Source organism: Stenella coeruleoalba (genome assembly GCF_951394435.1).
Source record: "Stenella coeruleoalba genome assembly, chromosome: 2".
NCBI classification, from domain to species: domain Eukaryota; kingdom Metazoa; phylum Chordata; class Mammalia; order Artiodactyla; family Delphinidae; genus Stenella; species Stenella coeruleoalba.
Window position 1 is genome coordinate 131,898,958 of NC_137147.1, and position 27,683 is coordinate 131,926,640.

Genomic DNA, 27,683 nt, shown 5'->3' on the forward strand with positions numbered 1-27,683 from the left:
TAGAGTAGAAAAATGTATACTTGCAACCAGTAATCAAAAGAACCCTGATGTTGTTATACTAACAACCTTATGATGAAAGGCTTATGATGAAAGGCTTTATTAAAGGTAAAGATAACATTTCATAATGTTAAAGTATCAGTCCACCAGGAAAATATAAATTTGTATGTTCTTAATGACATAGCCTCAAAATATGCATAACAAAAATTGAGAAAACCAAAAGTAGAGAAATATACAACCATAGTAGGAGATTATGAAACATATCTCTCAGTAACTGATAAAACAAGTGGACAAAATATCAGTATAGATATAAAAGATTCACACCACACAATGAGCAGATGTTACCTAATTGACATATATAGAAAACTGCAATCAAAGACTTCAGAATAAAGATTTTTTTTCCCCAGTGCACATGGGTGGGAACTCTTCAGAAGTTCCTGAGCAACAGGAATCTGAGATCCAGCCTCTCTAATAGAATAAATAACAGATACAGTCATGTCCATCTTTCCTCCCTGCAGATTTGTGTTCTAATTCCACTCTCCTATTGAGTGCCAGGTGGGAGTTTGTTTAGCCAGGGCATGTGAGACACATCTCATTTGGGTATTATGAGTAAAAAGTGAGCGTAGGGCTTCCCTGGTGGCGCAGTGGTTGAGAGTCCACCTGCCGATGCAGGGGACGCGGGTTCGTGCCCCAGTCCGGGAAGATCCCACATGCCGCGGAGTGGCTGGGCTCGTGAGCCATGCCCGCTGAGCCTGAGCGTCCGGAGCCTGTGCTCCGCAACGGGAGAGGCCACAACAGTGAGAGACCCGCGTACCGCAAAAAAAAAAAAAAAAAAAAAGTGAGCGTAGAGACCAGGAGTCATACTTTGGAGGAGACTCAAAGGTCTAGCTTGTTACTCTCAATTCCAAAATAGATTACATGTTCCCAGAGGTGAGATGGATCTGATAAAGCACACTTGTGGTGGGAGATGGAGACACACAACCAGGGAGATAGAAGACAAGGAAAAGCAAATCAGGCAAAAGTGAATTGACACAAAGAAACTCCTGAGATGGAATGTGAATACTTGCTGAGGAGTTTTAAGGGCTCCCCAGACCTTGTAGGTCATTCTGGGCTATGCTCCTCTGCTTTCTTGAGCTATTTCAGTGATAGTAGTAGCTTCCTTTTTAATCCTATTTTTTGCATAAGGCATATCTGCCTTTAAAAGTGTACATAATGCATACAGAAAAACTGTGAAGTTCAACACCAATGTTTATAGCAGTCATTTATAAGAATGGGATTTATGATCATTTCTTTTCTTTTTGCTTATTTGCTTATATACTCATTTTGCTAAAGTAAATAAGTAAGCATGCATTACTCGTGTAACTCCTTTGTTTCTGCACTTACATTGTAGGACAAATCTTTTTTTTTTTTAACAGCGACCAACCTCAAAAGCCCACAGACCTGAGGTTGATCCTGAATCAAAAAACTCGAAGCACCAAGTTCCTGAACACTGTCTTGTGATGGAGCTGGAGTCGTAGGAACGTTTTCTCTTTGTCAGTTGGATCTAACAACATGTAAGCCTTGAAGGTCTGGTGTGACTATAAAGCAATACTGCGTCTGGTTCCCACAAACACTCCAAAACTTATAGGTTCAGGAAGTGGTGTCTTTCAAAGAAGTCACTCTCCTCGTATCAGTTTTGGATTTCCTCTCACAAAATTGTCTTCAGAGCTAGTTTAGTAATGCCAAAAGAAAATCAATTTCATTATAATTTGTAAGAAATTCTTTATTAGTACACAATGTTACTCCAGTTTTTACTCCTTCTTTCACTACCTTCTTTAACTAAATTTCATCCCTTCCTTCTTTGTATACTTTGTTTTTACTGCTAATGTGTTTGACTAAGACTTCAAGGACCTATTGTTGAGAGCCTGGGGAAAAGAGTGTGGGAAAGGGTTCTGAAGCTTAATAAAGCCTGGGACTCGGGGAGGGGGGCTGGGAGGGGGCTGGACAGTCTGCATGTGAGGCCCAAATGTAAGGTGATGTTATAATTTATCACCCCATTCTGGGATACTTTCAAGTGTGAATGGGGACATGATTAATAATTATTCCAGGTCAACCAAGATGTATGGTCACCCAATGGGTATAGGGAGCAAGTCAGGGAAGGCACTCTGACTATTATCTGTCCACTTGGGCTGCCTTTAGGGCCAGAGATGGGTGTAACTGCCTTAGGGCCATAAATGTGAATTGCCGGTTGTAGAGGATGGCTTCTATTTGAGGATGGAGCTATCATTACATTTGATTATTTGATCACTGGGACAGATCCATGTTTAATTTAGGGAAATCTCATTCAGTAAGAAACAGTTAAACTGAATTTGTTGGAATTATTTCTAATAGGTTATTACAATTTTATGACTACCTACACACTTTTTTTTGTTGTTTGTTTTTGCGGTACGCGGGCCTCTCACTGTTGCGGCCTCTCCCGTTGCGGAGCACAGGCTCCGGACGCGCAGGCTCAGGGGCCATGGCTCATGGGCCTAGCCGCTCCGCGGCATGTGGGATCTTCCCAGACCAGGGCACAAACCCGCATCCCCTGCATCGGCAGGTGGACTCTCAAACACTGCACCACCAGGGAAGCCCCCTACACACTTTTGGATACTCCTTAGTATTGGATACTCCTTGGTATATTTTCTAGGTATTACGGCACACCCACCCACCTACATATTTTCTGTCATTTTCTAAGACCCCACTATAACCCTGGAATTTTCATATCTCCTTCTCTTCTCAAAAGACTAATAAAAGATAAAACAACCAACAAAATCCCTCTAATTGTGTGATCATTCAGTCTAAGTTGTTCCTTCATTCACTGCCCTGTAATCTATTCCTTTGTCTTGTGTTTTCCGACTTTGGAAAAGCTACAAATTCATTCAGTTTGTTGGCCTTTCCACATAAGTTGTGTATTGTGCCAAATCTCATTCATTCTCATGGAAATGGGCCTATAACACAGTGTCCATACCAATATATTCAGTAAGTATTGCTTTGTTTCTTAAGCCACTATCCATTGTAATGCACGTTTTAAAAAACTCAAAATCTACAAATTCCCTCTTTTAATAGTTTCAAAGCTAACTCTGCTATCTGTAGTACATACTTTTAAAAGAATGCCAATAGAGCAGAATTCATTCATTCCACAAAAATTTATTGAGTTCCTCTTATTAGTAGGGGCACTGATGAAATACAGGTGAAAACACACAGTTCCTGACCTCAAGACTCTCAAATTCTTGTAGTAATATCAACAAATAGCTACAGTAGACTGTACTAAATGCTGTAGCAGAGGAACATACAAAGCACAATAATGGAACAAAGAGACTTGAGAGACCAACAATTTTGCTTGGTAGGGAGTTAGAAAAGGCCTCCTTTAGGAAACACTTGTGCTGGGTCTGGAAGGTGGAGTGGAAATTTTCTAGGGGGAAAGAAAGAAAAATTTAAAAATTTGAGCCCCTTCTATGAGCCAGACACCTTACATAGAGTATTTAATATACTACTCTCATAAGACTTATCAGACAGGTTTTTATTATTACATTTTTAATAGAATTTTTAAAAGATTAGGTCATCTGTTCAATGTTACAAAGTGGGTGAGCTATGGAGACTGATTCAAGTTCTGTGTGTCTGATTCCAAAATTGTCTATGCTCTTTCCATACTGCTTCCCAGCAGGGCAGAAGGGTATATGATTCGTAGGTTTTTGTTTTGTTTTGTTTCTATTTAATTTTTATTTTATTTATTTTTTATTGTTATTATTTTTTCTGGCTGCGTTGGGTATTTGTTGCTGTGCACGGGCTTTCTCTAGTTGCAGCGAGTGGGGGCTACTCTTTGTTGCAGTGCACGGGCTTCTCATTGTGGTGGCTTCTCCTTGCAGAGCATGGGCTCTAGGTATGCGGACTTCAGTAGTTGCAGCACTCGGGCTCAGTAGTTGCGGCACCTGGGTTCTAGGGCACGTGGGCTCAGTAGATGTGGTGCACGGGCTTAGTTGCTCCGTGGCATGTGGGATCTTCCTGGACCAGGGGTTGAACCCATGTCCCCCTCGTTGGCAGGCGGAGTCTTAATCACTGCACCACCAGGGAAGTCCCCTGATTAGTAGTTCTAAATCCTGTATGACACCATCTACATAAAGTTCAAGAATAGGCAAAACTTAGCTATGATGAAAGATGTCAGAATAGTAACTATGTTTGGCAGAGGTGATATTTGGGGAGCAGGAGGGAGACTTTTGGGGTACTGGTCAGTCTTCACAGGTTTATATATGTATAAATTCGTTGAGCTATACATGTAAGATTTGTGCACTTTATTGTATGTAAATTACACCTCAAAAATCTACATGAAAACGTATTTGCTACATGATTTGGCTTTTATAGGTCAAGAAAGTTGATCTCTGTATTCTCATAATGCCTTTTTTATTGACAGGCTGCTTGTTGTAGATACTTATTTTTCTCTAAATAAAATGGATTAATTACAAGTAATGACAGTGGATCAGTCTTGCCTCTCTTAAGCATAGGTCTTTACTATAATCTGCTTCCTAACAATCCTAACTGTCAAGATAATAAAATTGTGGATTTTAAGAGATGAAGAGCTGCTTAGAGGCTTCTAGAAGGGTTGCCACATGGGTCTTTTTGAGACTTTGATGAACGTGAAACTATAGACCTCCTCCCCAAAAATGTACTATGCACAAAATTTTGCATGGGATTTTGAGATTATCACACCACTTAGGACCCACCTAGCAGCCAAAGATTTCAAATTAAGATTCTCTGAACTAATACAATCATTTTCCTACAGGTGAAAAAAAAATAGGCCCAAGGAAGGAAAGGAGCCTGTTTAGGTGCTGAGGGAAGACAGAACCCAGACATTCTGATATTCAGACATTTATGCTGTTCACTCCAACAGCACCCCTTTAGATATCATTAGATCTCCTTTGCCCCAAAGCCTCTATCTGGGGAGATCCTGAGTTCAGAAGAACTTCCATAATATCTTGTATCCTACCCTTTGTAATTGGAATCACATCAGGAGCTGGTCAAATTTTACCTTGTGCTTATTGGAGAACAATACGTGCAAAGCTGAGTTGTGACATTAGTCCTTCTTTTTTCACAGACTGCCCTAAAGCCCAGAACTAAAGTTAAAATTAAAATGTGATAAAAGTGTTAAAAGTTTTTCTTGGGCTTCCCTGGTGGCGCAGTGGTTGAGAGTCCGCCTGCCGATGCAGGGGACGCGGGTTCGTGCCCCAGTCCGGGAAGATCCCACATGCCGCGGAGTGGCTGGGCTCGTGAGCCATGGCCACTGAGCCTGAGCGTCCGGAGCCTGTGCTCCGCAATGGGAGAGGCCACAACAGTGAGAGACCCGCGTACTGCAAAAAAAAAAAAAAAAAAAAAAATGATAAAAGTTTTTCTTTTCTTTTTTGTTTTTTAATTGTTTGTTTTAGAGAAATCAACCCTGAAGTGTTGCCTATATTTACACTCTGAAACTTAAAACTTTATTCTGTGCTGATCTTTATAACACTGGAAAGATTCCACTGAACTTACTCTTTGTTCTCTAAACTTTTCAATGGTCTCTGATTAAAAAAATAAAATTCCAGCCTGACCCAGGAAATTTGTCCAATCTGTGCCCATTCAGTTTTTCAGTCTGGAGCAGAATTCTTGCACCCAATCCAAACAGAGACTGTGAGAAGTGAGAGGACCCAGAAAGCCTTTTCTTCTGTGTGAAAAGGCCTGATCTTAAGTGGACCAATCAATGAAAGAAAAGGGCTCAAGCTGCAGCCTACAAATTACTTTGAGTTTAGTGTGCTTGGGATGAGGTGCAGAAATCACATAGAACTGTAGGTGGACATGGAATAAAAACCACGTGCACATGCATTCTATCTGCACAGGATTTCCTAGGTACTTACTGAACTATTCCTTTTGCGCAACCATCTTTTGCTTTTCTAGCAGCATGATGTAAGCTTACATTTCTTGAACACTTTACCATATGTGCCAGGTACTGTTCTAAACGCATATTATTTTAATTTAATCTTCATAATAACCCTTTAAGGTAGTCTTATTACTATGATCATTTTCTAAATGAGCAAACAGGTTTTCAAAGGCCAAGTAACTTGGCGAAGGTCACAGAACTTGTAAGTCGCGAAATTGAGCATCACATACAAACATCTGGCTTTAGTACTTGGGTTCGTTCGTCGTTCTCTGGTCAAATAAATAAGTAGTGATACATTAAAGACTGGCAAAAACAAAGATTTTCCTAGGTACTGTATTATTTTCACCCAAATCTCCAGCCTTTCTTATTGATGGAAACCGGGTCGGACACACGGAGTGGACAGGGGGCTTCTGGTAGGAACGAGGCTGACGGAAAGAGACAGGGCAGGGGTAGGAGGGGCGTGTCTTTTAGAGGGCGTCGTGGCGCAAGGAAAGGCTCCTCCGGGGGTCTCCCCTCCCGGCCCCGACCGCCAGCCTCCTGTAGCCTCTGGGCCCGCAGCAGACCGCCACATCGCCGCGGCCCGGCCCCAGCGCCGTGCGGTCCAATCATCGGCGCGGCCTGGCGCCCCGCCCCTCCGCCGGGGCTATATAGGCCTCGGCCTTGGCTGCTGCATCACCGCAGTTGTCGCTCGGGCTTCAGCCAGTGATCACCCGAGGAACGGAGGCCACGGCCCTGTTCGCGTTCGGTTCCACCCTCCCCACGTACCGTGCGCCGCCTCTCTGCGGCCGCCCGCTGAGCGCCGCCGCCGACCTGAGCCCCCTCCCGCCTCCCTCCTCACCTCTCTATGTGTCCGCGGCTGGCCGGCGCGATGCGGCTGGGCCCGAGGCCCGCCACGCTGGGGCTGCTCCTGCTGTGCGCCGCGGCAGCCGGCGCCGGGGAGGCCGAGGAGTTGCACTACCCACGGGGAGAACACCGCGCCGACTACGACCGCGAGGCGCTGCTGGGCAGCCAGGTGAGGCGGCCAGGCCGGGGGTTGGGAGGGCCGGGCCTCGCAGCGCGGCTGCCGCGGGCTTTGTCCCGGGACAAAGGGGGCGGCCGGGCAAGGCCTGGCCGGGGCAGCCTGACAATGGGGGCCGGGCGGGGCGCAGCTCACTCTCCCGTGGACCCCGGGGGCTGTAAGGCTGAGAAAATAGCGCGGCCGAGGAGCCGGATCCCTTCTACCCTCCCTACAAGAGGCAGGATCACTGAGGTTGTGTAGGGGGCAGGGGCCTTGGAGAGCAGGTGTGGGTCACCCCAAAAGCCCTCGGCGAGGGTAGCTCTATTTTTCTCCACCATTTTGCCCTCCTGATAGTAATGCTTGACCACCCCCTGTATATCGCTTACCCCCCAAAGGAAGAAGTCGATGAATATGTTAAACTCACCCCCGAAGAGCAACACAAAAGACTGAAGTCAATCATAAAGAAAATTGACTTGGACTCAGATGGCTTTCTCACCGAAAGTAAGGACGTCCTACACAACTAACAATGGAGACATCCCTTTGTAGGAGACAGAAATACAAACATTTAAGCAGGGTGTCTGTTGAGTGTAGATTGCTAGTGTTCCAATCAATTACAGGTACTGTGTGAGAGGGAAAAAAGGACATGGTGAGTAGGTTTTATACCTGGAAATCTTTAGACATAGGATACCAACTAACACTTAGTGCTTTCTCCAGTAATATATAAACATCACTGACCCTACATGGTGTGTGCAAGTCACACCTAGAGCAAACGCCCTGCTCCTCACATGACTTTTTATCAATATCAACATGATTCACTTTAGAGAAACATGCTAAAAACCTTCTTAAGGCATTAAGTGGTTTATAGCTCTTTTGATATATGCTTCATTAGAATCTTAACAACTTGCTTCTTTTTATAAGCAAGTAGAAAAGGACCTGTTGCATGTGAATTATGTTTATCACAAATTATTATAACTGTTAGAGGCCTTAGAATCATTATGTCCACCTCTTTTTGTAAGAAACTGAAGCCCAGAGGCATTAAGTGCCTTGCTCCAATGAGTGGCAAAGCAAGGATTAGAACCCATATCTCCTGCACTTAATTCAGTCTTTAATATCCTTCACTTAAAAAAACAAAGAAACAAAAAACAAAGTGAGTGCTCTTAGGTAGATTCTAGAGTCAGAAATGAAATGCACAGATTCTTTAAAGAATATTCCAAATAAATTGCTGTGCATCTGCCTCACCTCATTGCTTAATTCATGTGATGAACCCGATCAACTTTCCAAGTTGATCCTCAACAAAAATTCAGGAGCTATTTTCTTATAACTCTTATTTAAATACTGTTCAGCATCTGAAGAATGAAGTTGCTGGAGAGAGAATTATAAGCTGATTAGTAAATTCAAGATGTGTTGTCAATGAAGTATTCACATTGGTGCCCTCAGGAATATTAAGGTTTTGTTCCTTGTACTTAAACAACAGAACCTTTAGACTAATTATCCAATAAGAATAGGTCCATCTTTTGTTACACTAGAGAGCACATAAAACAAGTTGATTTGGAAGACTTGGTGCTGTTTATCTGTAAGGGCCTACATGTGTTCAAATATTTAATAGTAAGCTTTTTAAAAAGTTAAAATTAAAGGGAACTTAGTCCAAATCTTCATTTTATAGATGAGAAAACAAAACCTAGAGAGGGTAAACTTATTCCTTACGGCAGAGCTGAAGTATGAACCCCTGTTTCTGACCTTTGTTTTGTTCTGTATTCTGTTAAGCCATGATGATCATTCCACTTGAGGACTGTTCAGGGAATTTTGCTTATTTGCACTTTAAGGGCCAGGACTGGACTCAGGTTCTTGAGAGACAGCTAAGTTCAGTTTGGGCTTTGAAGCCAAACATGGGTTTGAATCTAGACTCTGCTACTTACTAGCCGTGAGTCCTCAATTCCTAACCTCAGTTTCCTGAACTGTAAAACAATTATTATAATTGCCTTGTTTTGAAGATTAGAGACAAAGTATATAGAGGACCTGATATATAATAATTGTTCAATACATGGTTGCCATAATTATTCTGCCCTGATTTAGAGTTTCAGGAGAGACAACGTGTCTTTACTTTTCTATTCACCTGACCTCCCCCAAACCAACAGAGGAGTACCACTCTTTAAACCAAATGGTGTATTATCTTTAAACCAAATGGGTACTCTTGCTTCCTTGCAAATATTTATGTTTTTCTTCCCCCCCTTTTTTCTATAATGCAGTATAGTAAATATTTCTATGATAGATTTTTAAAAGTTCATCTGAAGGTGGACATTTGCGATTTAGAAACTTTTCCCCTATGTCTTCAGGTACCCAGTTAAGACAGACAGCTATTATAAGAAGGGCATAAATCATAATTGCTACCCATAACTTTTTAAAATTTCCTCCAGATGCTTTATGACATAGTTAAAGGGAATGTACTGTAACAATATTTCTCAAACTTCAGTCACTTGAGTACATTTTTCACAATTTAGGCCCTATTTACTTATCTATTATTTCCTTAATATAGTCTTGATTCAACTTAATGTAAAATGTATTTTAAAGGAAAACTTTATATTTCATAAATGAAGAACACTATTTTTTCCAATACATATTAAAATAAATGGGCAGTTATTCAAATATTTGTGCTTCCTGAGATATCTGTGATAATTAGCAAAAGTTATCTACAATTTTTTGGATAATATGTTTTAAAAGTCAAGTGCTATTTTGGCCAATTGGTAGTTTATTTAATAAATACTTGTTGAGCCAGGTGCTTTCTAGGCATTTGGAGTACCTCCAAAACATACCAAAACATACCAAAACTCTCTGTACTCAAAGAGCTTACATTCTGTGTAGATCGCATATTATAACATTCTTAAGACTCCAAACAGCTCTCCCCACCTCCTACTCCTATTTCTATGAATACAACTAGGCCAGTTCTCACTCACTATTTAGATACATTAAAGATTTTTTTCTTCTTTTAAAGAATGTTTAGAAATTCTCACTCGTTTTAAGTATCAGAATTACTATCACATTCATTGTGTTCTGGGAAATTCTCATAGGTGAACTCAGTTCATGGATTCAAATGTCTTTTAAACATTATGCTATGCAAGAAGCGAAACAACAGTTTGTTGAATATGATAAAAACAGTGATGGTAGTGTGTCGTGGGATGAATACAATATTCAGATGTATGATCGCGTAATCGACTTTGATGAGAACACTGCTCTGGATGATACAGAAGAGGAGTCTTTTAGGCAGGTGAGTACAAGTGCACAAGCTTTTGATTATATCAGTTCACTTTACCTTCCTGCATGAGTGAGCACAAGAGGCCTGAGGTCATAGATTGATTGCTTTGTTCTCTAGGCAATCACCTGTTTCACTTCAGTGGTCATTTTGATGGTTTCCTTTCTAGCCAGATTTAGGACTCTTATTCTGGACTACTTCAGTTATCCTTGGCATCTGTATTTCTCAGCTGCATCATTTGTCCTCATTTCCAGGGTTGCTTTTTTAGTGTATTTTGAATATGTATCTCAATATTTTATTTTTTTTTGTTATTGAACAATTGGTTTTATTATTATATTAAGACTGTAGAGGCCTATTCCCATTTTTAAGCACATAGTTTTATATAAAATAACTAAAATTTTTTAAAATTGTGGTAAGGTACACATAACAAAATTTACATTTTAACTACTTTTAAGTGTGCAGTTCAGTATTGTTTAGTACATTCACATTGTTAGGCAACCACCACTCGACTTTCTGTCTCTGAATTCAACTATTCAGGGTACCTCGTATAAGTGGAATCATAACATTTTTGTGTGTGTGTGACTAGCTTATTTAACTTAACGTTCTCAAGTTTCGTCCATGTTGTAGTATGTGTTGGAATTTCCTTTTTAAGATAATAATATTCCATTATATTTATATATCACATTTTGTTTATCCATTCATCAATCAATGGACAGTTGAGTTGCTTCAGCTTTTTGGCTGTTGTGAGTAATGTTGCTGTGAACGTGGATGTACAAATATGTCTTCGTGGCCCTGCCTTTAATTCTTTTGGGTATATATCCAGAAGTGGAATTGCTAGATCATATGGTAATTCTATTTTTAATTTTCTGAGGAACTACAATACTGTCTTCTATAGTGGCTGCACCATTTAAAATAACTTATTTTTGAAGATTCAGTATCACTATGAGTTCTGCTGTGTCTCATTGTTTAATTTGTTGAAATATATTTCTTAAGCAGAGTTGAGGAAGACAATATTTAGGAATCACTAGGAACTTTTAAAGACTTTTTACTTAGTAATTACTAGGAACTTTTTAAGACAAATTACTATAAGCTTGAGAAATTACTATTTCAAATACTGTTGTACTTCAGAGGTAATTTTAAAGACTTTTTTTTTTTGCGGTACGTGGGCCTCTCACTGTTGTGACCTCTCCTGTTGCGGAGCACAGGCTCCGGACGCGCAGGCTCAGTGGCCATGGCTCATGGGCCAAGCCGCTCCGCAACATGTGGGATCTTCCCGGACCGGGGCACGAACCCGTGTTCCCTGATAGGCAGGTGGACTCTCAACCACTGTGCCACCAGAGGAGCCGTAAAGACTTTTTTTAAAAGAGTTTTTGTATGTGGAAAAAATAAAACCAAACACCTTGTTGCAAATGTTGTGTCCCAAAATATTAATCAAGGGTGCTTGGAAAACATTTGAGGCTCCTCTATTCCTTAACTTACCTATCCCATTATTAGTATCTACCTTTTATTTTTTACCATGGCCATATTTTATCAGTGTATATGCTATTTATTATAGAATCATATTGTCCACTTGAACTCTGTAGGCCATCACTAGCTCAAAATTGGTTGTTTCTCTGCTAATGATTATGCATATGCTATGCATATACCACTGGTGTGGAGGTTAAGAGCTCCAGCTTTGGAGCCAGTCTGCTTGGCTTCACATTCAGGCAGACCACTTAACAGTGGTGCAGCTTTAGGTTAAGTCAGACCTCCTTATGCCTCAGTTTCCTCATACCTAAAAATGGGAATGATAATAGTATGGAGAAACAGTAATAAATATTGAGAGTAGCATTTGGACTGGTAAACTCTTCTATGTTGATTTGAAAGAATACTGTTGAAGAAAGCAGGTGTGATTCACATGTTTATCTTTAATATTTATATACAATCAGCTTTTGAAAGTTGTTTAAGCATTTGTTAACTATATCAGCTTTAGATTAGTTAGGATTTAATATATAGGGGAAAAATGTCTTTGCTCCTTTTTTTCTCCTTATTTGGGTCTTCATCTTACAGCAGACTGAAAAGAGTGCAAATCAGTCTTTTCACTACTTAGTGCTAAAAAGAAAACAAATGATAATAATGAGATCTGGGATTTGTTTACTAGTTATTCTCCTTTACTATAGGAATTAACTCATCTTAAAAGCATCATTCGCATTCCAAGACTTTTCTAAAACCAGACCATGGTATGATATTATGACTTCCCTTCCAGAGAATAATACAGAAGTTAAATACAGTATTTTAAAATCTTACTAGAATTAGATTCTGTCCTTTTTTTTTTTTTTTTCACTCAAAAGATTCAATTAACATCCCATCAAAAGTAAGAAACATGTGTGGTTTTTAAAATCTGTATTCTTTTGAGGGTTGGGGGTGTGGGATGAAATAATACATGATGTTGAGGAGAAAATCTTCACTTTGAAGAGGTACATGACTTGTTAATATAAAGTATTTATGAACAGTTTTTCTTTTAAAAGATGTCTGGTTCTAATGCTATGTTCCCCACCCAGGTACTCAGTACATGTTGATTATAAGACTCTACTTTTAAAGAATGAATTAGATGGATCTTAATAGCCTAAAGGAATTTATGGATCCCTAAAATGAACTCTTCTCAATGGGAGTCCTAATGGTTATTTTTTGACAACACAGGAATATGTCTCTGCATGAAGTTCTATTTATAATACTTTATTAGATTTTGATATATAGAGATATAACCCACTAAAAGTGGATGTGGGGTGTAAAGATGAACGCAGACACAGCTGCATTATTATTCAAAATAAAAAATCAAGGATGAAGAATGAATCGGTCTTAATCGAAGTAACAGACTAAACATTATACCATAAAATAATCATAAAAAGTAATTGGATATCTAAATAAAATAAAATGTTTCTATATGGAAACCTAATAATAAACAAAAATCAACTTGATACCTGAATTTTATCTTATTTTTGATGTTTCATATAGAGAATAGAGATAGCCTGGAATAATGACCCTCTCAGGCAGTGAAATGTCTGAAAAAGCATTTCTTTATGATCTGATGAACAAGTATAGTCAGCACTTTTAAGCAGGATAATTAAAGTTTGAGGACCAACCTGGCAGAAGCTCAATTGCTCTAACTTCTAAAGCCAGCTGCTGAATGTGCATGTATAAGCAACATTTATTTATATAAGATATTATCTTGCATGTGGTTAATCAGAATAAGACCTAGGCTTTTTTTCTGGTATCACAGGTTACATATTTCCTCATGTAAAATTTTTAGTCTACCAAAAGATGGCAGTTTTGTTCTTCACAAGTTTCTATTACAATATAAACTAAACGAGTATGGTAGTTTCTGTCTTTTTACTACTGTGTATAGTACTTCCTACTCTCGACTAAAACACAAGGTCTTTATACAGAAGAGAAAAGTGTTGAGGTTTTATGAAACTGATAGTCTTTTGTTGTCTTTTAGAAATTTGCCACTTTGAAAAACGTCTTTCAGTGTATTGGCTTCTTTAATATGAGTCTCTTAAATTGTGTTCCTCAAATGACTAAAACTTTAAAAAATCACATTATTTCATTTTATTTTTAAAACTGAGAAATGTAAACCAGAAAATACCTTTTTTTTTTTTTTTTTAAAGAAATCTTAGCTGTTGAAAGAGATCCTTTCTTTCCATAGGCAAATTTGGCCAAATTCCGCTCCCTCTGCTGAAACGTGGACCTCTTGCTCTGAATTGAAGGGTTCTTTCATAAGGAAATCTAAGCACTTAGTATTTTGAATAGTGATTTATTCAAAAAGAACTTGATTGACTCAACAAAGTACCTCAAGTTCTTATTTTTCTACTTTTCCCCATGTTAAACCTGCACATAACATGTAAATTACTTGGTCTAATTATTTAAAATTATGAAACGTTAAGTTAAAACAGCTATTTGGAAACAGTGTTTTCCCCCTGTCGTGATTGGGTGGATATAACTGGCTAGTGGAATCTGGATGTTTAAAAGAAATTCTTTGGGGAAAGAAATGAGCCTCTCCACTGTAAATCAATCATCGTAAAAGAACTAGTGTTTCAGTAAATGACTGCTACCTAACCTCTAGTATTCCAAAAAACCGAAAAGAGTATTTCTTTTCAACAGTGAATCACGTAAGTTAAAAGCTTCTAAAATATTTGAAATTGTACTTTTTCAAAAATGTGCAGTTTAATACACTTAAGTTTATAGAAAGTTATTCCCAGAAATTCTCAAAATAGAATTTATGCAGGATTAGCAATATGCCACTATTGGCTTCCAAGGCTCTTAATCACAGAATTACCTTTGAGAAATTCATTAAAAGCAGCCTTGTCCCTAATAGCTGCTACTTCTTGATTTCCTATCAGAGTGTACTTGGGGGAAAAAAAGGAAGATGGGTGTGAGAAAGTAGAAAAGGGTATGATTGTTTAACCTCGACCTCAAGATAGGCCCTTTTCAGCTTTTGATGTGTTTTATCTGGACATACAGAATTAGCACTGTAAAGAGCCTACAGAGAGTAGACTTCCAAATATTATGTACATTTATCAAAAGTATTCTCATTAAAGGACTATTTTTTGAAACCTGTTAACCTGTTTTTGAAAAGTCATTTTGAAGACCAGAAATAGTTAGAAATAGACATACCAAGAATTAATACGTAGTCTAAATTTATTGCTTTGGGGACATGAAAAAAATTATTGAGATTGTTAAAGAAGATAGTGTGTAGTACTGTAGAAAGAACAGGGAGGATCCAAGTTCAACATATTTTAGCTGTTTTCCTGACATCCCTTTCAACAAATCATTTTAATCTCAGTTTTTCTGTCAATAATAGTAATATGTAACATTTGTTTAATACCTAATACTTAAGGTTTCTAATTGCTTGATAGGAATTCTCATCCCAATTGCTTAACAGAGATTTTTTTCTTATTTATTATAAATTGTTCAATTTATTTAAAAAAACAAAACAAAACAGTTCACCCATTTCTGTCACCTCCCCACCTCCCCACCTCTGGCAACCACCAGTCTGCTCTCTGTATCTTGAGCTTGGTTTGGGGGGAGTTTTTTGTTTGTTTGTTTTTAGATTCCACATATAAGAGATCATACAGTATTTGTCTTTCTCTGACTTATTTCACTTAGCATAATGCCCTCAAGGTACATCCATATTGTCTCAGATGGCAAGATTTTATTCTTTTTTATGGCTGAATAATAAGTCCCATACATTCGAATGAGTTCCATTCGTAAGTCCGATTTGTTTTGTTCGTTAAGTCCAACAAAGTTAGCCTGGCTACCCAAGTAACACAATCGGCTATATAGTACTGTACTGTAATAGGTTTATAATACTTTTCACACAAATAATAGATAAACACAAACAAGAGAACATTTTTAATCTTACAGTACAGTACCTTGAAAAGTACAGTAGTACAGTACTACAGCTGGCATCGAGTGAACAGGCAAGAAGAGTTACTTACTGGAGGAGGGAGAGGAGGTGGGAGATGGTAGAGCTGAAGGATCGTCAGCAATAGGAGATGGAGGGCAAGCTGCAATTTCACTCACGCCTGACGCTGATGCCACAGGTTCTGGTTGCTTTCTGGATTCAATTCTATCTACCGTCTTGAAAAAACGATCCAGTGATATCTGGGTAGTAGCTCTTTCTTTCTTGTCACAGATGACATGGTAGCACTGGGTTGCATTCTGAACGGCTACTGCAACCTTCGTGTACCATTCTACGTTTGGGTCCTGTGCCTCGAAAAGTAACAGTGCCTCCTCAAATAAAGAAAATCCCCTTGCCATTTCCGGTATCGTGAATCTCTTCAGTTCTTTAGTTACTTCTTTTTGTCTCTCTTCATCCTTTCTCTGGGCCTCCAATTCCATCTTTTCGCCTCGTTCCACTCTCTCAATTATTTTCACTTTTGTTTCTATTATCACTTGGTGCTTCTTAGCAGCACCAGCTACATTACCACTGCTTTTACGCTTGCTTCCGGACATCCTGGGCTTGAAATAAAGATACTGTACTACTGTACTGTATACAGTATTGTACAATAAAGTACACAAAAGCACAACCACTTATAGAGGATGCACGCATGTGACAGTGTATGCCCGTCATGTAAACTAACTTACGTGATTGGACATACTATATATTGGCTATTGTAAATAATGCTGCAGTGAACATAGAGGCTCATATATCTTTTTGAGTTAGTGTTTTCATCTTCTTTGGATGAATACCCAGAAGTGGAATTCCTGGATCAGATGGTAGTTCTATTTTTAATTTTTTGAGGAATCTCTATACTGTTTTCCGTAGTAGCTGCATCAATTTACATTCCCACCAACAGTGCACAAGAGTTCTCTTTTCTCCATATCCTTACCAACACCTATATTTCTTGATTTCTTGTTTTTTTTGTAACAGCCAGGTGTGATATCGCATTGTGGTTTTGATTTGCATTTCCCTGATTTATGATGTTGAGCATCTTTTCATTTACCTGTTGGCCATCTGTATGTATTTGGAAAATGTCTATTCAGATCTGCCCATTTTTTAGTTGGACTGTTTGGGTTTTTTTCTGTTGAGTTGTACAAGTTTTTTATATATTTTGGATATCAGCCTCTTACCATATATATGATTTGCAAATATTTTCTCTCATTCAGTAGCTTTCATTTTATTGATGGTTTCTTTTGCTGTGCAGAAGCCTTTTAGTTTGATGTAGTCCCACTTGTTTATTTTTGCTTTTGGTGTCAGATTATCCCAGTTGTATAGGTGAGGAGACCAGAGAGGTTAAGCAATTTGCCCTAAGTAATAAGCTAAGTGAGTGGCATTGCTGGAATTCAGATCTGAGTTTCTCTGACTCTAGAGCCTGTGTCTCTGTACTGCTTCTAATAAATGTTTGTTATTTGCCCAACTTACCTTCAGAGGGATGATGTGAAGATAAAATATGATAATGGGTGTAAATGTACTTTAGATTTCACATAGTTGTATTTTTCAAAGTATTTTTAACGATGTTATGGTATGGATGAGACCTTTAAACGTGTTCAATATTTAATTTTCAAAGCTTCATTTAAAAGACAAGAAGAGATTTGAAAAAGCTAACCAGGATTCAGGTCCTGGTTTGAATCTTGAAGAATTTATTGCTTTTGAGCATCCTGAAGAAGTTGATTACATGACGGTAAGGAAGAAACATTTCAAGATGACTATTGAATGACCAAAACTTTAAAACTTGCTTTTACAAAGTAATTAAAATGAATTGTATGGCAAACAGAATTTTGAGAGACAGGAAGATCTAGTTTTCCCTGCTTAAGATAAGGAGTGGGAAGAAGGAGGTTTTCTGGTGGGGTGGGGTGGGGTGTGCTTATTGGGAGGAAGAAGGTAAGGAATGAGTTTTCTTTAATCTCTGTAACATATATGAGCATCAGTCTTTCCCTGGCTAGTTTCTGTTTCATAACCACATTATCTTCAGTGCCTTCCTTGTCTTTTTGTAGTTTTCCGACTTTCCTCTGGTGTTGCAGTATTAGTAACACTAGAACTTCCTATTTAGTTTACAGCATCACTTGTGAAAACTTTTGGTCTGGGAAAATGTATCACATTTGGATCCCCTTTCATAGGGTGTGTGGGGGTAGGGTAGGGAGTACAGCTGCTAATGACTAATGATGTTTTTGCAACTTTAGGCATAATGAGTCCTCTCATCCCTTTAGTGCTTAAAAGAAGTACCAGCTCTTCAAAATTTTGTTGGACTCTAGGTTTAATTTAACACTGATTAAGTCCCTCCTATGACTTGATAAGCTTCTTGAGAACAGAAACTATCGTATTGGAGGGTAAAGATTAATATAAGACATGGCTTTTAAAAAATAGGCTAAACATTTATATTGAGGTCTGTTGCCTGGCATCAGCCTCCAGCCATGTGGCTTAGTTCCCTGGACATTTCAGGGAGGGGAGATGTAGCTTTTTGTTTAATGGGTCATGGTCAGATGCTGCTACCTTGTTAGACAGGCTGCAGATATGTTTTTCATGACCTAGTTTAAGAACATTGGCACAATTTGTTTAATTAGGGCCAAAAATTGAGCCCTAGCATGGTAGGCAGAGGATGTTGGATCTTGATTGAGGAATAAGGAACAGTTGAAGACTGAGGAGGGAAATGACCAATGAAAGCAATGAAATAATTTAGGCATTATATGTTATGGCCCCGGAATACAAGGTGGCAATGGAATGAATTAGACTTGACCAACATTTTGAAGAAAGCATAGACAGGAATGTTACTGACTAAGCACGGGAAGGGAGGGGGGCAAGAGTCAGAGATGACTGTGAGGTTTGGGGCTGGCGTAACAATGAAAGCCCATTGCAGAATGGGGTGTGTCAGTATGGGAAAGTTATGTTCTTTGTGCTGAGTTGGCCTTGATGGCAGCATATAAGGTGTGTGACCATAAATTGGTGTCTCATTCAGAGCAGCTTCATTAATTCCTATTTACCTCAATTGTTTTTGCGTATCCCTTTTTCCCTTTAAGGATATATTTGATATAGGAAAAGGCAGGAGTACAAGATCAACTAAGTGATTCTACTTTGGATTAAAATTTGGAATTTAAAGATATTTTCATTCACGTAGTTCCAAAAATTATTTTAACCAAGGCAACATTATTGTAATAAGTCTATTGTTTCCCAAGAGGATTACTTGAATGGAGGAATAATCATTTTGATCAGTGATTCTTTCACTGGGTCACAGACTTCTTAAAAAATATGATGCAAACTATTGTTTCCCAAGAGGATTACTTGAATGGAGGAATAATCATTTTGATCAGTGATTCTTTTACTGGGTCACAGACTCCTTAAAAAATATGATGCAAACTGTATACTGTGTCCCAGAAAAATCCTATGTATGTCCATGCTCATACACGTGAAGTATTGGATTATAATTTCAAGAGATTCTCAGATCCTCTCTCTAAAACCAATCTTTGGATATCCAGGTTAAGATGCCCTGGTTTCTATATATAAAATCTGTAATATTTGATTTTTAAAAACGCCAACAACTTGTATTTCAGTGTTATTTCATACAGATATAGATAAAGCCCCTGGGTTTGACTAGAATGGTAGACTTTTGAGAATACATTTCATTATAGTTGTGATGCTAGAATCCAGATTGAAAGGTATTTGGGTGGCAGTAGGTAATGAGGAAACGAGAACTGTAAGGTATAACCTATGAGAGGAAAAGAAAAACCAGGATGGTGGCTAAAGAGTGCAGCGTAGTCATTGGGGACTTGAATGTTTTTAAAGGCATAGAAGAAGGAGCTAGTGGAAAAGAGATTGGAGCCTTGGGAGAGGCTGGAGTTAAGAGTGAAAGAAAGCACTCAGGAAATGGGGTAGTATGGGATCTAGGAAGACAGTTGAGGGCTTCACCCTAGAGAAGAGGGGGAGAGAGCTTTAACTGCTGAGATCAAAGGCCTAAAATGATGAGAGGAAAAGGCATATATAGAGGTAATTAAAGGTGAGGATGCAATGCTGGGAAACAAGGAAGCATTTCAGAAGACCTGTACCATGTTTAGAAAAACAGGAGGGTCTTTGTCAAGAGTGTATTGGAGAGAGTTAGGGTGAGGCCCAAGGAAAATGGAGGTTTCAAAAAACAGCTGTAGAGGGTATGTTAGGGAAAGTGAGGCAGAGATAGACTTCGAAGCTGCAGTGAGACCCCACCAAAATGGCAAATTAATTTACAAGGACTAGTTTCTATTTTTGTATCTTTCTCTGATTCTGGAATAAAGGAGAAAGTGAAGTGAGTCTGTTGTACTAGATGGGGATTGGCATAATAAGAAGAAGGTACAAGGGGATATAGGAATATAATAAGGGAAGTACTGAAGCAGCTGGCCATTAAATGGGTCATCTTGGGTCAAGTATAACGAGAAAGGGTGTGGTCTCTGGGTCAGAGGGGAGTGGTTGGTAAGAAGCCTTGGTAAGCGTGAGGAACAGATTTGGGGGCAATCTGGTGTGGATAGGGTAGATTGGTAGAAGAAGAAGCAGGGAAGTTGAGGTTTTATAGGGGACTGCCCCATTTCAGGTCTGGGGGTAGAACAGCAGCTCTATTCAAAGACATCTGAGACAGCGGTTCTTTTGGGGTTGTTAATAGATTTGAGGGAAAGTGGAATTAAAGAACACAAAGGTAGTAAGATACGTCATTCTTCAGAAGGAGGGTAATGTGCAGAAAATAGGAGTGTGAGTTTAGTGCCGAGGTTGTTCAGGAGGGTGAAGTGGAGTGCTCAATAATAGAAACTTAAGGATGTTGAATTTTAAGCTACTTAATATTTGGGGTTTTATTCCTGCTTCTAAATTCCATTGTTTAGAAAGATTGTCTTGCAAGTATGGACAACCAAAATAATTATTCCTAAATAAGTTCTGTAGTAGCATTGATTCAGATGGTGGTGGGATTGAAACTTTTGTGACTAATTTTTTTTTTGTGTGTGTGTGTGTGAACGGACATGCAATAGGAATTTGTCATTCAAGAGGCTTTAGAAGAACATGACAAAAATGGTGATGGATTTGTTAGTTTGGAAGAATTTCTTGGTGACTACAGGCGGGACCCAAGTAAGTAGCTTGGGGATGTGTGGAAGGGGGTGGGGAAGAAGAAAGAAATTGAAAGACAGTCTTGCTCATTGAGAGTTCTGTTTGACAGAGGAAAATGGAAGAAGAACTAGGCCTGATTCCTCCTTGTTCTGCCAAGTTCAGTAAAATACAAGGGAAACAAAGGAACTTAAAACTTATCTGAGAATGCTGTTTTTACTCACTTTTAGTTCCACATCTAGATCCAAGCATTTTTATTCCTTTTCAAACAAATACAATGTAATCATTAATCCAAATGGGTGAGGAAGTAAAGGTTGATATTTTTAAATAGACTTCTGTACCCTTGCATGTAGATCTTGAAAGAGAAGAAAATATAGAATCCTATAAAGACTGGAGTAAGACTGGAAGGTGGCTTACTGAGTGTTTGAAATTTGAGGAGTTTTTAAATGCAGCTTTTTCTGAAAGCAGCTGTCTTTTCAGAATTGTTGCTTAAAAGCATCACTTATTGTGAATGTCACTTTAAAATTACACATGGCATTGCTTTGTAAGAGCACGCAGGAAGCTTTAGTCACATGATGTACGTAAAAACATTACCTAGCTCAAACTTGGGAAAATTGTATCCGAACAAGTAGCAGCAGTTACCAAAATTACTAGTTTGTGATAATAAGCAACAATTTTAAAACTCTGAGTATCACTTTTGAAAATTACTATAGGGTTTATACTTATTTCAGGACTTTTCAGTTAAGTACCTCTGTTTCTTTGGGCCTCCTTTATTTGGTGAGCTTTAATTCATTTCCTTTATTCTAGGGGTATACCAAACTTATTGGATACATGTGATATTCTTGCATATGCATGTTTATGTTCTTGGGGTTTTTTTTAATATATTAAGCAGCAAATGAAGATCCAGAGTGGTTACTCGTTGAGAAAGATAGATTCCTGAATGATTATGACAAAGATGCTGACGGCAGGCTTGATCCCCAAGAGCTGTTGTCTTGGGTAGTACCCAACAATCAAGGCATTGCACAAGAAGAGGTAAGTGTTACAGAATTACTCTCTCATCCCCAAATTGGTGGTACTGGTAGTAAAGGAAATTCAAAATCTTAAGCCAAAGAAAGAAGTAGTGGAGTTATTTATTTAGGAATAATGCATTGCTATTTATTGATTTAAATCTATGATCTGTTAGATTTTCAAGGAGACAAAGAAGTTAAGATTGTATCATGTATTAATCTGATAGCACAATAGAATAATAAAAATTTGTATTTACCTATAGGGGCTCAAAATGAGTTATATTAATTTTGCTTTACTTTGAGATATCCTGAATTGGATTTGAGTTGGGAGGAGGCAGAACCCAGCAGAAATTAAGGAAGGAGGTAATGAGAGACTCCGTAGACAGACCTGGTCACAATGGTTAATATTTTTAGATACTTAGACAATAATGAGTACTTGGCATACCTGAATGGTTTTGACAAATCAAATCACATTAAAATGTGAACATCTTGCTGAAAATGCTTATTACACTTGACACCTTTTTGTTTTGTTTTATTTTAAAGGCTCTTCATCTAATTGATGAAGTGGATTTGAATAGTGACAGAAAGCTGTCTGAAGCAGAGATTCTGGAGAACCAGGACTTGTTTCTTACCAGCGAAGCCACAGATTATGGCAGACAGCTTCAGGATGAATATTTCTATCACGATGAGCTTTAATCCCCGGGTATATCTGAGTAGAGTACTGGCTCCTTTTATAGTTCGTTACCAGCTTTACTTTTGTGATAAAATGTTGATGTTATATTTTACATTCTTACATCTTACCACAGTCAAGATTAATGTACATTAAAATTTGGGCCTTTTAGAAGAAACGTAAAACAAAAACCTGATATTTATTTCAAAACATATTGAAGAAATGAAACAATATTGTGCCATATGACAACATAGTCTTTCCTAAATATTCCATTTGTTTAGTACTGTATTATGGAATATTTGAGTTCTGTTTCCATACTTGAAAAAATGGAGGATTCTAGAGATGGCTGAACAATATTATTTAAGTAGTATATGACTGAGCTAGCAATTTTTGTTTTAAGTAGATTTAATTTGGGAACTGACAGAAGGACATTGTGTTTAGTTTTAGCATTTTTGTTTTAAAACCTTTAAAGGAACCTTAGAAGGACTTATGCCTCACATGTTAATGATGAGAAGTTCTGCTTAATTTTAAAATGGTTTCTATAAAAGGTTTTATTGTATGAAATAGAACTTTATATTTTTGCATATGTATAGATAGTAATTATATTTAATGTGTAACTATAGCATTATGGTGAGTGGAATTTGACATTGTCCAGAACTCTTTTCTTTTTTTTGACTGATTAAAAATGAAATGTCCTATCTTTTTATATGTGTGTTTGTTTTTCTTTAATCTTTCACGTAAACCTTGAATTTAGCAAAAGTTTTGTTGTATTATACATTACTTCACCTCATCCATTCCTGTATTTTATTTGGGGAGTGAATGTTCTCAAAACTCTGTTAAGTTATATTCTTGCTGCATATTCTTATTTTGCCTTTTTTTTTTCTAGATAAAAGAATCATATTATAATTGAATGTGCACCTGACACATTTCAGTTGCTATTGTGGCAAATGTGGTCTTGCTATTTGGGGCTAGAAATAATCATAAGAACTACACAGGTTGAAATCACCAGTAGAGCTGGTTAGTTATCCGCAGTAGAGCTCAAGATCAGTCATAATGAAATTAAAATCATACTTGATAAGCATTTCTCCACACCTAAATGGTCAGTTTTAACCTTATTCAGGAAGTCAACTTATTACCTTTGTGGGGAGTAAGAAAAGTGAGAAGGTGAGAAATTCATTTTTTCATAGCTTTGACTCACAGATAGTTTTTCTTTCTGTTTTCTTAAATTACTTTTATTTGTGGATGACGAGGTCAGCTATGCATTCTATTAATCTTTTCCCAATCTAAAGTTGTCCCCTTTATAGCACACACAGCACTGGAGGGCTCAGCCAGTCTTTATGAGTTACCAGAGAAAATCTGAAGCCCTTTTCCAATAGAATTAACTGCATCAGCTTACCTTTCTACTGCTCCCACCTCTGCTGATGTGAGTTGCGAATGCAAATTGTAACCTCTCACACTTTAGTGATAGCTTGCTTACCCTGGTATCTAAAGTACATGGTTTTCATTTTAACTTACACAATACCTGTCTGGCCTTTTAAGAATTAAAGATATACCATTATCACTCATCTGCTACTTGTCAGACTTATTGAAGTTGGGATATTTGGAATAACCAGTTTGATTAGCATGCTAACCATTTGTTTTTCTCACTAGATTCTCCAAAATCTATACCAGAATTGTTAGATCATTGGATATGGCTTTTATTTTTAATCTTAATGAGTTAAGAGTTAGCATTCTACATTGTCTTGATTTCATGCAGATATAAGAATTTTGGTGACATTATTAGCGGTCACAAGTATCTGTACTCCTTTAGTTTCTGGCATAAAGAAAATTACACTTTCCAGCCCCCATGTGGGTGAGCAAGGGCTAGTTCTGACCAGTTAAATGTGAGTAGAAGTAGTATGTGTCACTCCCAGACCAGGCCAGTGACAAACCTTTACCATGGCATTGTAGAGGATGCCACTTGAAATGGTGAAGCCACAAGATCAAAATAGTCTTGATTTCTGAGTGATCACATGGAGGTCAGTTGGACCATCAGTGGACTTTGCATGATCAAAAAATAGACTTTTATTATGTTAAGCTACTAAGATTTTGGTGTGTTTTTTGGTTTTTTGTTTTTTAAACTACAGCAGAGCCCAGCCTATCCTTACTGAGTGAAGATTTAGTATTAAACAATTGGCTTTTATAAGCATATGGAGAAGAATCATCATCTACTTGAACGGAGTTTCTATATCTTCTGCTAATTCAAAATAGAAAAGTTTATTTTTAAGGCTTTTATTTGGATTTAAATTTTAAATAAGCCTCTTTAAAAATAAAACTTTAGGGCTTCCCTGGTGACGCAGTGGTTGAGAGGCCGCCTGCCGTTGCAGGGGACACGGGTTCGTGCCCCGGTCCGGGAAGATCTCACATGCTGCGGAGCGGCTGGGCCCGTGAGCCATGGCCGCTGAGCCTGCGCGTCCGGAGCCTGTGCTCCGCAGCGGGAGAGGCCACAACAGTGAGAGGCCCGCGTACCGCGCAAAAAAAAAAAAAAAAAAAATTTAACAGAATTAGGATAATTCGAATTTATTCATATGGAATGAGAGTAAAGATAGAATGAGGCTTTTTGAATAAGCTGATTCTGGCTGAAGGACTTAATTACTTCCACTGTTTGACTTCAGGTACTACTTCAAAATAGAAAAGTTGGCAGTATTTGCACAAATCAGTTCATATGTGGTTCTGATTGGGCAAATATACAGGACAGAAAATGACTTTCTAGTTTGTGGTATGAACTTAAAGGAAGCCAGGACATTCATAGTAAAAAGCCATGATGTCATGTTTGCCTTACTTATTAGTTCTTTCCTTTGCAGTTTTGTTTTTTTTTAAACAGACCTTATTTTTCGAGCAGTCTTAGATTCACAGCAAAATTGAGCAAAAAGATAGTTATTTCTCATACGCTCTGCTCTTTGCATATGCACAGCCCCCTGCACTATCAAAATCCTGCACCGGAGTGGTATATTTGTTACAATTGATGAGCCTACATTGACACATTATTATCACCCAAAGGCCACAGTTTACATTAGGATTCACTCTTGGCCTTGTACATTCTGTGGGTTTGGACAAATGTATAATGACAAATCCACCTTTATACAGAGTAGTTTCACTGCCCTAAAATCCTCTGTGCTCTGCCTTCATTCATTCCTCCTGCACCAAACCCCTGGCAAACACTAAACTTACTGTCTCCTTAGTTTTGCCTTTTCCAGAACATCGTATAGTTGGAATTATACAATATATAGCCTTTTAAGGTTACTTTGCAGTTTTGAATGTACACCATTGTTGCTCTAGGTTTTTGTGTTACCATATTTCCTTTTAAGTGAAAAATTTCTACTTAAACTTCCATAAGATCTTTTCAACTTTGGAAAATGATTTGGGAAAGCCAGTAAGAGTCGAATTTTTGAAACAAGTATAACAACTAGTGTGCTTCATTTCAACATTGAGTTTTTGTCTAATATTTGGCCAGATTTCCTGGCTGCTATGAAATTTTTTACAACTGATATCAGTGAGTAGCTCAACTACTTAAGAGCCACCAGAACAGCTACTAAAATGTCTCAATTTGATTTGGAAGAAAAGACAATTCAAGTATAGAGGAAAACAAGTATGGTGAAATACCTAGAGTTCGCCATATCTTTATTTCAAATTAACTAAAATTAGTTCATGAGCTGTCGAAAGTAAACCACTTGAATTTATAAAACTTTAAAAATGGTTAAAGAGATTGTTTAAAAATCACATAGCCTTTAGTCTTCGTTTTATGTACCCTAGACGAAAAAAATCATCCTAGTTCTGTTTTGTTCTACAAAGATATTTTTCTTTTCTTCTGAGGCCAGGATCCAATGAACGTAAAGCATCGTTCTTTTGCTGTGTAGTACCATTAGCAGTGATTGGTAACACAGGTAAAGAGACCATCTCACTACAAGGATACACTAAAAGCATGAACAAAGGTGTTTTTTGTGCCAGCTGCTGGCCTGCCTGAATTGATGTTTTGTTGTTCTGTCTAACAACAAATGACCTCATACAAGTGATTGATTTTGTAAGAGTACTCTGTAATAAAAAAACTTGATTATATTTAATTGTAGACTTGCCTTCGTGGTGGTAAGGAAAGGGAAGCTGGGCTAGCTGAGGCTGAGCTGTGACTAAGCTGTTTACAGGTATTTCACCTCACCGGCATATAGCAATTAGTCTTCCACCTGTGCTCCTTCAGCCCTTCCTTTTTTTTTTTTTTTTTTTTTTTTTTTGCGGTACGCGGGCCTCTCACCGTTGTGGTCTCTCCCGTTGCGGAGCACAGGCTCCAGACGCGCAGGCTCAGCGGCCATGGCTCATGCACGCGCCCAGCCGTTCCGCGGCATGTGGGATCTTCCCGGACCGGGGCACGAACCCGCGTCCCCTGCATCGGCAGGCGGACTCTCAACCACTGTGCCACCAGGGAAGCCCGCAGCCCTTCCACTTTTTAAACCCCAGCACCGCAGCAAAGCTCCTAACTCCCGAACAACCCACCAAAGCAAAACAGCAAATACTGCGAGCTTAGAAAAGAGGTGAGGGTGATTTGTATTAATGCCACTTTCCTACTCAATTTAAAGGACATGATAAACATTTATTTATAAAATTTCCTGTATGACAAAGAGAAAAAATATAACAGTTTATCTGGAAATCAATGTGTTATCCTTCCTTAAAGTTAAAAGAATGGAATGTAAGTTTCTTGAGGACTGCAGCTGTATCTTTATCATTGTGTTTCCAGTGCCCAGTATGTGATTAGCACATAGTAGATATTTACTGAATGAAGTTACTAGTGACACAAGATGAGAGAAAGCTGACATAATATCAGTTTGTTTCAATGACTAATTTTTTAAATGTCTCAGCCTGTTCTTGCCTTGTGGTCTCTCTTTAAAAAAAAATTCTTTGGATGTTTAAATATATTTGTTTAAGTATCTTTGAGATTATTCTGTTAGTTCTAGGTGTACTCCCATTTGTCAGTCCACTGACTCTCCCTCATTATGGTTTGCAAGTTTTGACTGAATTCACATTTAGTGAGAGCTGTTTGCATAGAGTCTCGTGTGTCCAAGGTTGTAGAAATGTCATTTGTTAGGTCCTGTGGGTTTTATCAGTTCTAGACAGGTTTCTGTGTTAAATTTCTTAGCCTGAAGTTTCTGTACCTCACAGTAGGGTGAATTTGGACTCCATATATCTGCATGGGCACAGTTTTGGTGTCTGATTTCTCATCAGTGACCTTATCTACCCACGATTGGCAGATACTGTACTTCCTTGTTCCTTTTTAGACCAG

At 38.3% G+C, this 27,683-nt stretch overlaps 1 protein-coding gene across 2 annotated transcripts; it reads left to right on the forward strand.

Annotated features, from left to right (window-relative positions):
- Window positions 1-6,390: 6,390 nt before the first annotated feature.
- Window positions 6,391-23,086, forward strand: RCN2 (reticulocalbin 2). Of its 2 annotated transcripts, none has more exons than XM_079912005.1 (7): window positions 6,391-6,932; window positions 7,313-7,418; window positions 9,983-10,179; window positions 17,214-17,327; window positions 20,626-20,722; window positions 21,591-21,730; window positions 22,249-23,086. In XM_079912005.1, exons 1-7 carry the CDS (start codon window positions 6,765-6,767, stop codon window positions 22,399-22,401), a joined length of 975 nt encoding a protein of 324 aa, XP_079768131.1. In that variant the 5' UTR covers window positions 6,391-6,764; the 3' UTR covers window positions 22,402-23,086. The 2 variants fall into 2 exon arrangements, with proteins under 2 accessions (XP_079768131.1, XP_079768130.1); XM_079912004.1 differs by having other exon boundaries at window positions 6,393-6,932; window positions 21,588-21,730.
- Window positions 23,087-27,683: the final 4,597 nt, after the last annotated feature.